Genomic DNA, 10,807 nt, shown 5'->3' on the forward strand with positions numbered 1-10,807 from the left:
GCTAAGAGAATGTCATCCATATAATGAATTAAATAAATTTCAGGATATTTCTTTCTGATCTCACTTAAGGCCCTATCAACATATTTTTGACACAAAGTAGGAGAATTTTTCATCCCTTGGGGAAGAACTTTCCACTGAAATCTCTGAAAGGGCCTTTTCAAATTTGGAGATGGCAGGCTGAAGGCAAAATGTTTGCAATATCAGGATGTAAAGGTATGGTGAAAAATCAATCCTGAAGGTCTATTACTATAATGTTGTCTCCTTTTGGAATTGCTACAGGGGAAGGGAGGCCTGGCTAAAGGGCTCCCATTGTTTCCATTGTCACATTAACTTTAAAGTTTTTAAGTCCTTTTTTAAATTTTTTAATTTTGGATTTTTGGGCAGAGAGGAATTAAAAGGCAGTGGGGGATGAGGAAAATCAGGTAGATCTTCTCCTTCTTTCTCTGCCGCATATTTAGCCTCTTCCTCTTCTAAATCTGTCTGATTACCATCAATATCTTCCCACTCAGAATCCTCATTGTCCTGAGCTGCCATTACAAAGGGAGGAAGAATTTGACCTCTAGGGGAAAGCAGAGTAGTCTCTGTGGCTATATTATTAGATGACAATTTATTTCCCCTATGGTCAGGATCTAAAACATCCCCAATGAAATTCCACAGAGAAAAAGCATCTACAGGGACATTTTCTGGTCCATGTAGAGTATAATACAAGTGTAACTGTTCCCCAACATTGTTCCAACTTTGTAAGTTAGCAGTGCCTTCTTCTGGAAACCAAGGACATTGCTCCTGAACAAAGTGTAAAAATCTTGCCATTTGGTTATGAGTCACCTTAATCCCTCTTTGATTGAGGAAGTGCAGAAGTACTTCAGTAAAAATTTTTCTCTCTTTAGAAGCTGTACTGCCCATCTTTTATTTCTTATGAAATGGTGTCACAAAGACAGACACAGGGTAGGGGTGCTCCCTCTAATGAGGAGACCAATCAGATACCTGTCTGGCCGTGTCCCGAAGGAACTTAGGTGATGCTTAGCCGTAGTGGAGTCAGCGTTGTGACTTACGATCGGAAACTATTCCGATGCCACCATAGACCATATGCTATTCACCACGGTATCGCAGATCAGGCCCACTCGGACTCTGTTGTAGGCTTTTGGGGACCTTAAGGGTGTCCACCCGTGGAGCCACAAAATCGCTCGGCAGGCAAGCCAAACCGAGCTGCACATTCACTCTCACATAACACCAGAGGTTATTACATTCCCTCCCACAGAGGTTTTACAGACAAGACTGAGACGTTTAGAGAAACAACACTTAACTGGGCAATCTCTATACTTTACTCACCCTCCTTGTTCTCTATCTTAATGCATAGAGGGGCCCTGGGCGCCCTGGGTGAGATCCTAACCAACCCGAAAGAAGTAGAACTATTTTAGAGAATATTCCACTTACCTTTGAATATCTTCATTTTAGTTTCTTTTTCTTCTACTCAGGTCCCTGTTTGGGTGCCACTTGGTGCGGGGGACCAGCCCACACACCAGAGTCTAAGGGTCTCTGAGTAGGGGGTTGGTATCAGCGAAGTATCTATAAGAAAGAAGACAGACAAAGTGAATGGTGGCAAGATTGCACTTTACTGTGATGCTTAGGATCTTTATATACCATAGGTGATTACGTCATTCTTCTAATGATTACGTTGTTTGTAACTTCCAGAAAAAATTATTATTTTCACGGTAGAGAAAACAGAAAATCAAAACAGAAACGAGGTACAATACAGAAGATCAAAAACCATAATTCATCACTCAAAATACATCAGCAGGGGTTTGTTTTATGTATAAGTAATATTATTAACCGAAGCTTAAGAGAAGGCTATTTTTCTTTAAAGGTGAACATGATGATTTACGGGTAAAGTGCCCCTGACCAGGAAGGGAGTTTCAATCTGAAAGTTTGCACTCACCGAAACTAATTAAAGGTCATAGAAAACGAACTCCAGTCCCTAATTCATCTTGATCAAGAGGTCATGTACACATTCTCTAAAACAAAGGAAAGTAGGACCCAACAAGCCATATGACACTGTACGCTCAGTCTCCCAGGCAACTTAATACCGATCCTCAACTGAAGGACCCTACTGTACCAGGGGCACACCCTCCAGCTACGCTAGGGATATGTGCATTCCTCCTGGTGGTTCACAGCAGGATCTCAACAGGCCTTCTGGCTGAATGGGTCCCTATAGAAAAGTAATTCAAGGGGTGCCTGGGTGGCTCAGTTGGTTGAGCATCTGACTTTGGCTCAGGTTAAAATCTTGCAGTTGATGAATTTGAGCCCCAAGTTGACAGCTCAGAGCCTGGAGCCTTCTTCAGATTCTGTGTCTCCCTCTCTCTGCACCTCCCCCACTCATGCTCTGTCTCCTCCTCAAGAATAAACAGTAAGAAAAATTTAAAAAAGAGAAGTAAATTCAAACCCTCCTCCTTTCCCCACAAAAAAAGATAAAAAAGACTTTCTTAGGGCTTGTGGGGGGAAATTTGAATATGGTTTGGTTATAAGAGAATATTGTGCAACTATTGTTAAATTTTTAGGTATGATAATAGTATTGTGGTTATGTAGAAGAATGACTTTATTTTTAGGTGATATGTGCTTATTTATGGTGAAGCATTATGTTTGAAATTTCAAGAGATAGAGGATAAACTGTGTGTGCATAAATAGAGATAGAGCAAACAGAGCAAAGGGATAATGAACAATTGTTCAATCTCAGTGGGTGGTGTCCAAGTGTTCATTGAACTATTCTTTTTTTTAATCTTTTGTAAAGTTTCTTTATTTTTGAGAGAGAGACAGAGACAGAGAGACACCACAAGCAGGGGAGGGGTAGAGAAAGAGAGGGAGACACAGAATCTGAAATAGGCTCCAGGCTCTGAGCTGTCAGCACAGAGCCTGACACCAGGCTTGAACTCTGAAGGGCAAGATCATGACCTGAGCTGAAATTGGACACTCAACCGAGTGAGCCATCCAGGCGCCCCGTCACTGAACTATTCTTAACAGTTTTTCTGTATGTTAAGGATTTGCATAATAAGTTGGAAGGGAAAGGTGTTCCTATTTAATAATATTTTGCTAGGAACCAACCTTTTAGAAAATCCTAAAGTTATTTATGTGCAAAGAAGCAGGATAATATGGTGGTTAAAAGTATACTTGGAGGTAGGCAGACCTGGGTTCAATTCTCAGTGCATGTCACTTTTGCCAAGCCACTTAAGCAGGTCAAGTCACATAACTTGTTTAAGCTTTCTTTTCCTTTCTTTTATTTTTTTTAAGATTTATTATTTATAAGTCATTTCTACACCCAACACGGGGCTTGAACTCACAACCCCAAGTTCAAGAGTTGTATGTTCTGCCAACTGAGCCAGCCAGGAGCTCCTTAAGCTTTATTTCCTTATCTTTAAAAATGGATATCTTGTATATTATATCTCCCAGGATTGTAAGGATTAAATGAGATGGTGTATATAACGCCTGGAACACAATGGCTCAATATATGATAGCCATTGTAATGATGTAGTAATTGCTCAGTAAATGTCCACTGCTACTGTATATTATCATCATCACGATCAAGATCATTATCATCATCATTGTTATTAAAGGGCAGGTATTAATGAGGATGGAGAACTAGAAAACAAATTATGTATAAATGCATTCATTCAGGTTCTTGTTTTTCAGTAAGATGTTTAAATTCATTTGGAGCCATGTTTAAATTAATTTGTGGTCTTGGTAGGAAAAATACTTATTCTCTGATTAGTGGGAGGGCTAGTGGTAAGATATTAAAGTGAATTCATTTTGGCAATGATTAACATTCCTAGAAAGCCCTGAGAGGTCTAAAAAGTATCCCTCCGCCCAGTCATTGTTTTGAATCTTTCAGGGATCCTTTAATCCTTAGATTATGAAGTATTAGTAGACACACTCACACACACACATAAAATTTTGGGGATTACAAAAGGAATTAGTGTTCATTCGGGAGAATTGGAAAGGTCAGAAATAAAATCACCTGTATCCCTATGACCTGGAGAGAACCAGGGTTAGTATGTTGGTGTACCTCCATCCAGTGATTTCCTATGTTGTGTATGTGTGTTTATATATTTTTTCCTTTTTTAAAAAATATTCTTTTCCTTTTTAAATTGGGCTCTCAGTTAAATAGCTTTTAATTAATTGACTTTGGTTTTTAGGACAGTTGTAGGTTTATAGAAAAATGGAGCAGAGAAGAGCGTTCCCAGATGCTTCCTCCCGCTCTTCCTTTATTATAACATCTTACATTGGTGTCATGCGTTTGTTATGATTGATGAACCAATACTGATGCATTAGTATTAACCAAAGTCCACAGTTTCATTAGGGTTCATTCTTTGCATTGGGCATTCTGTGGGTTTTACTAAATGTATAATGTCATGTATCCAGTGTTACAGTATCACTATGATACCGTATCATCATATCATATCATATATCATATCATATCATAGTGTAGTTTCATTGCCCTAAGGACCCTGTGCTCCACCTATTTGTCCCTTCCCTCTCCTCTCAACCCCTAGCAACCACTGATCTCTTTGGTAGTTTTTTTAATTCTGCTTTTTCCTCTTCACATTGTATTGCAAACATTTCCCAGGGTATTACTTATTTTCCTGAATGGTTCTGTTATACAGGTACTATGGACATACCTTAAGTCATTTATCTCTTCATTGTTGGACATTGAGGTTCATTTCAATTTATATTTATTGTAAATAGTGGTGCACTGATTATATATCTATCTAAATATATTGTATATATCTAACTTTTTCTTAGGATAAAGTCCTAGAAAGAGAATTACCCAGTCAAAGAGTTTGAACCTTTTCAAGGTTGTTGATACATGTTGTCACGTCCTAGAGAAAAGTTGTACTCCATTGTAAGTCTTCCAGCGCGTATGAGAAAGCCAGTTTTCCCACACTCTTGCTAGCACTGGGAATTACTTTTGTTAAAAATATTTATCAACTTGATAACCGAAGAATGGTGTTTCAGTTTTATTTTGCATTCGTCAGGACTCTGTAATTTTGGGAAATATTTGTTCATGTCCTTTGCCTTTTTCTGTTGAGCCATTAGTCTCATTAATTTATGTGATGTATTTCTTTTCTTCTAGATCCTTTTATTCTGCCACACCAGCAGGTTGATAAAGGAACCATCAAATTTGTGCTCAGTGGAGCAAATATCATGTGTCCAGGCTTAACTTCTCCTGGAGCTAAACTTTACCTGCTGCAGTAGATACAACTGTTGTATCCTTTCCAGGCTATAGCTTTTGAAAAATGTGTTCACAGTATGTTTTAAAAAATTTTTTAAATGTTTTATTTAATTTTTAAGAGAGAGAGAAAGAGAGAGCGTGAGCAGGGGAGGGTCAGAGAGAGAGGGAGACACAGAATCGGAAGCAGGCTCCAGGCTCTGAGCTAGCTGTCAGCACAGAGCCCGACACGGGGCTCGAACCTGAGAACCGAACCGTGAGATCATGACCTGAGCCAAAGCTGGACGCTTAACCGACTGAGCCACCCAGGCGCCCCCATAGTATTTTTATCATTACTGGAAGATCTATCATCCAAGAGAAGATTAGATATACTTTTCTGGAGGTTAGTGTTACTGTTTTCTCATGCCTTTCTTGTTGAATTTCAAGGTGTGGGAAATAACATCATTTCTATATCCTATCTCAGAACTTAAATGAGAACAAGTAATAAAAGAGTCCCAGCTGCATTTCAGCCCAGTTACTCCCCAATGTTATCAGACTCAGGACACAGTGTAAAACTTGATTATTTTTAAAAATGTTTATTTATTTTGAGAGAGAGAGAGAACGCAAGTAGGAGGAGGGGCAGAGAGAGACAGAGCGAGAGAGGATTCCAAGCCGGCCCCATGCTGTTAGCACACAGCCCATCAGGGGGCTGAAACCCACCAACCATGAGATTATGACCTGTGCAAAATCAAGAGTTGGACACTTAACCAACTGTGAGATCACGACTTGAGCTGAAATCAAGAGTTGGACATTTAACCGACTGAGCCACCCAGGAGTCCCTAAAACTTCAGATTATTAATAGAGAGGCTATATATGATAAGATTGGATCACTTCTTTAGATATCAGCTTGCTAGTTTTACATTTTTAAAAATGTTTATTTATTTTTGAGAGAGAGAGAATGAGTGTGAGTGGGGGAGGGCAGAGAGAAGGACACACAGAATCTAAAGCAGGCTTCAGGCTCTGAGCTGTCAGTACAGTTCCAGACCCAGGGCTCGAACTCACAAACCGCGAGATCATGACCTGAGCCAAAGTTAGACGCTTAACTGATTGAGCCACCCAGGTGCCCCCATCAGCTTGCTACGTTTATCGTTGGCTTATCCATGTCCACTGGAGTAAAAGCGTTCAAATGGGAAAAGAGCTCAGGCACCAAGTAGAGTATTAGAAGTGGGTAGTGGGAAATACAATCCCCAACTTTTATGTTACAGATCATTTTTAAGTTGGATGTTTGGGTCTCAGAACATGTTTTCTCAAAGAGGAATGTTAAAGTTTCAGATAGTCCTTAAAACTCATGATGTAACTGAGTAATTTTGCATAATTTCCATTTCTACAGTGGTGTTTAGCTATATTCTAGACCAAATAGGTTTTGTCCGTAGGTTTGTGTCTGGAGAGAAGGTATCTTTTGTCATGGTTAAGGCGGCCCTTTGCCTTGGGTTGAGAAGATACTTGGTAGGAATGGGGAAATCGCTGTGGAGTAGGAAGGCCATTGGAGTGGTTTAAGAGTGGGCCCTGTACTCTAAGGAGACTGTCTAGTCTCCTGACACTGTCCAGTGTCCTCTGTTGTGGCAGCTATATGTAAGGCGTAGGTAGTATAAGGTATATGTTGATACCTTAGGAACAGCTCATACTGTCACAGGTACTGGTCACATAATAGGTGCTCCAAATATTTTTGGAGCATAAAATGAATCTGTGAATTGAAAATGAGGTGGAGAGGGGCGCCTGGGTGGCTCAGTCAGCTAAGCCTCCGACTTCGGCTCAGGTCAGATCTCACAGTTCGTGGGTTCAAGCCCTGTGTCAGGCTCTATGCTGACAGCTAGCTCAGAGCCTGGAGCCTGCTTCCGGTTCTGTGTCTCCTTCTCTCTCTCTGACCCTCCCCCTCTCATGCTCTGTCTCTCTCTGTATCAAAAATAAATAAAACATTTAAAAAATTAAAAAAAAAGAAAATGAGGTGGAGAAAAGTGTTCTGTGAAGACAGGTTTTGTTTTTAATGTTTATGATTTTTCTAAGTGTTCCGGTTTTATAGTTCAGGAGTTTCTCCTACATGGAAAATTTTCCTAGTGCCTCGCTTTTGCTTTTAAAGCAACTTTTATTTTGAAATGATTATAGACTTTTAGATAATTGCAAAACTAGTGCAGAGAGATACTTGAACTTTTATTTGTAAAATATGTACTGCAATGTGTAACATTCTAAATGCTTCAAATGATAACAAGGAACATTTTGGTTCTAGAAAGATTGAAATGTACACTGGATTCTTACAGATAAACTGGGGATATAATTGTTATTTTAATGTGTCTATTACATAAAACCACCATTCAGTGATTGAAACATTAGAACAATTCACATTTATTTCACAGTTTTTAATATTTACATGCAAGAATTTTATCTTTTTTGCTGGACTTAGTTTGGTTTTGTTGGCATTGGGTTATGGTATTAACATTTACCTTAAAAACCAAGAATGATTATATTAGATTCATTCATTTAGCATTTGTTGAATATTTACAGACTCTGCTAGGTCCCTGCCCTCGATGAGTTGATGGCTTCGGTGAGGAAACAAGATGGGTTCATAGTGGCTTAACTGGTAACGTGATCACTGTCTGATACTCCCTCTCAAAGGCATTTTGATAGTTTTCTTAGCTGTGTGTTTTCAGGCAATCATGGTGGAAGGAAAACCGCATGCTCTGCGTGTTGGAGTCAGGACGGTGCGTGCAGAAGATATGTAATCTCACGTTAGGCCCCTCAGCTGTGAGATATGGGTAACCTATGCAGGAAGCATCAGAAGTACAGGTGAAATTTGCTGTCATTCATACCACATCTTACAAATATTTAAGCACAGAAGCCTCCTTTCTGATTTTTCCTAACACTTCTGAAGCCATTGAAACCTGTATTGTCTACAGGATTACATTCTTTCTTAAGCACTCTGAAAAGAACCGTGTGCCAACACAGCTGTTTTATATGTATGTGTGTGGTTCTTAGGAACTTTAAAAAAAATTGTTTGAGAGAGATGGTATACACGCATGCACTTGTGTGTGCGTGCAGGGGGAGGGGCAGAGGGAGAGGGAGAGCGAGAATCCCAAGCAGGCTCATGCCCAGCGTGGAGCCTGATGCCACCTGATCTCACACCCAGAGGTCATGACCTGATTCGAAATCAAGAGTCAGATGCTTAACTGACTGAGCCACCCAGGTGCCCCAGGAACTTTTTATTTAGTATGACTTAAAGTCTTAATTGGAGGGAAGGATGTTTTGCTACTAATTTTTAAAACTGTGACATAGTTCAGTACCACATGGTATTTATCTTCTGTTTTGATCTAGTGGTATAGAATATTAAGGAAGTATTAAAGATGTATTACCAAAATATAATCAACATATTGGAAGACTTGGAACTCATTTGATGACCAAATTAATCCTTTTAATTTTGTTTCACAGTTAATTACAAGACTTTGATGTTCTCCTGGTATGGTGACATTATTACTTTGTTTCTATAAGGCCCACTAGTTAGATCACTAGGATCACTTTAAGACAGGAACTGCGGGGCGCCTGGGTGGCTCAGTCTTATGTGTCCGGCTTCGGCTCAGGTCATGATCTCATAGTTCGGTTCGTGGGTTTGAGCCCCACGTCGGGCTCTGTGCTGACAGCTAGCTCAGAGCCTGGAGCCTGCTTTGGAATCTGTGTCTCCCTCTCTCTCTGACCCTCCCCTGCTCACGCTGTCTCTCTCTGTCTCTCAAAAATGAAAAATAAAAAAATTTAAAAAAAGGACAGGAGGGGCGCCTGGGTGGCTCAGTCGGTTAAGTTTCCGGCTTCGGCTCAGGTCAGATCTCACGTTCGTGGGTTCAAGCCCCGGATCAGGCTCTGTGCTGACAGCTAGCTCAGAGCCTGGAGCTTGCTTCTGGTTCTGTCTCCTTCTCTCTCTGCCTCTCCCCCTCTCATGCTCTGTCTGTCTCTGTATCAAAAATAAATAAAACATTAAAAAATTTAAAAAAAAAAAGGACAGGAACTGCAACAGAGTAATGTTGTTTAATGCAGTCAATAATGTAAATGTAATATAAATAAATTCCCTGCATGGGGCTCAATGATTGCAAAACAGCAATGCACTTGGAATTATATTTACCATAAGTAAGCCTATAAAAATTCATAACAATATGTTTATGTGCTTTTCTCCTCCCACAGTGAGAAAGTCAACAAAAGAATTGGCATTGAAAATATCCATTATTTAAATGATGGGCTGTGGCATATGAAGACATATAAATGAGCCTCAGAAGGCATGCACTCGGCTAACTATGGATATTGTGCTGTATCTGTATTTGTGTCTGTGTGTGACAGCGTGAAGCCAGTATCTCTGTGGCTATGCTGAATAAATCCAACAGATGCCAAAATTCTGTTAGCTTCAACAATAATTTTAGTTTTTCTTAAAGTCCAGTTAAAATTAGGTAGCAAGCTTGGACATTAAGAGGTAAGTAATCAAACCCAGACAACATAATGTCCTTTTTATCAGGCTAATGATGTAAAATTGAGGGGCAGGACTTGGTAAATGAAGTTGCCGACCCCCCAGAGAATATGGCTCCTCAATGGGGCTGGAGGCTGGACTGGGAATTTTCTCGCAATACCCTAGAAATGCCTCTTCTTTTGTGTGTGTGTGTGTGTGTGTGTGTGTGTGTGTGTGTGTGTGTGTTTTGTTTGTTTGTTGTCATTTTTAAACTTTTCATTATGGAAAATTCCAAGCATTTACAAAAGTACATGAGGAATAGTATAATGGACCTTTTCGGTATCCGTCACCCAGCTTCAATTCATGGCTAATCTTACCTCATTTATATCTCCTTTACTTCTTCCCCACCCTGCCCCCTGATTATTTGGAAGCAAATCCCAGATACATCATTTTATCCATAGTTACTTTAGTATGTATCTTTAAAAGATAAATGTCTGGGTGTTATATGGAAACCAATATGACAATAAACTATTTTAAAAAATACATAATAAATGTTTTTTTTTAATATCACGCTTAAAATATTGTTATCACACCTGAAAAAATGAACTATTTCTTAATATGATCAAATATCCTGTTTAAATATGTGACAAATGAATTCAGTTGCCTCTCTTTTATTTTTTTTTAACCATTGGTCTGCTTGAAACTGGTACCCAACAAGGTCCATATATTGCATTTGGTTGTCATTTATTTATTTAAGTCTCTTAATCTAGAAGTTCTCCCTTTGTCTTTTCCCCTTTAAATTAATTGCTGAAAGAATCTGGTTGTTTTGTCCTACAGAGTTTTCTCCCACATTCTGAATTTTGTCGATTGTATTGCTGTAAAGTCATTTAACTTGTTTTTATGTCCCCTGTGTGACCTGTAAACCAATAGGCTTGATGAGATTCAGGTTCAGTTTATTTAGTGTCCTGGCCTGAAGCTGGGTAAACTCATACTACACAGATGCCCGGAACTTCCAGATTTGGGTCCTTACTGTATTCCCCAGGGAGCGTGTATGTCCTATCCTAAGGGCATATGAAGGCCATGGACTTCTTTGAACAGGAACAGTAAGCTGTTTTGGGAGTTAAACGAGCAGT

General features: G+C 39.5%; 1 protein-coding gene across 1 annotated transcript in view; it reads left to right on the forward strand.

The window, feature by feature from the left end:
- The window catches only part of MCTS1 (MCTS1 re-initiation and release factor), a 19,784-nt gene extending 10,284 nt beyond the window's left edge, over window positions 1–9,500 (forward strand). Inside the window, 4 exon segments of the mRNA XM_029929696.1 lie at window positions 5,123–5,227; window positions 5,230–5,255; window positions 7,903–7,970; window positions 9,419–9,500. Of these exon segments, the coding sequence (XP_029785556.1) occupies window positions 5,123–5,227; window positions 5,230–5,255; window positions 7,903–7,970; window positions 9,419–9,500 (281 nt within the window).
- Window positions 9,501–10,807: the final 1,307 nt, after the last annotated feature.

The sequence above is a fragment of the Suricata suricatta genome, chromosome X (assembly GCF_006229205.1).
Source record: "Suricata suricatta isolate VVHF042 chromosome X, meerkat_22Aug2017_6uvM2_HiC, whole genome shotgun sequence".
NCBI lineage: Eukaryota > Metazoa > Chordata > Mammalia > Carnivora > Herpestidae > Suricata > Suricata suricatta.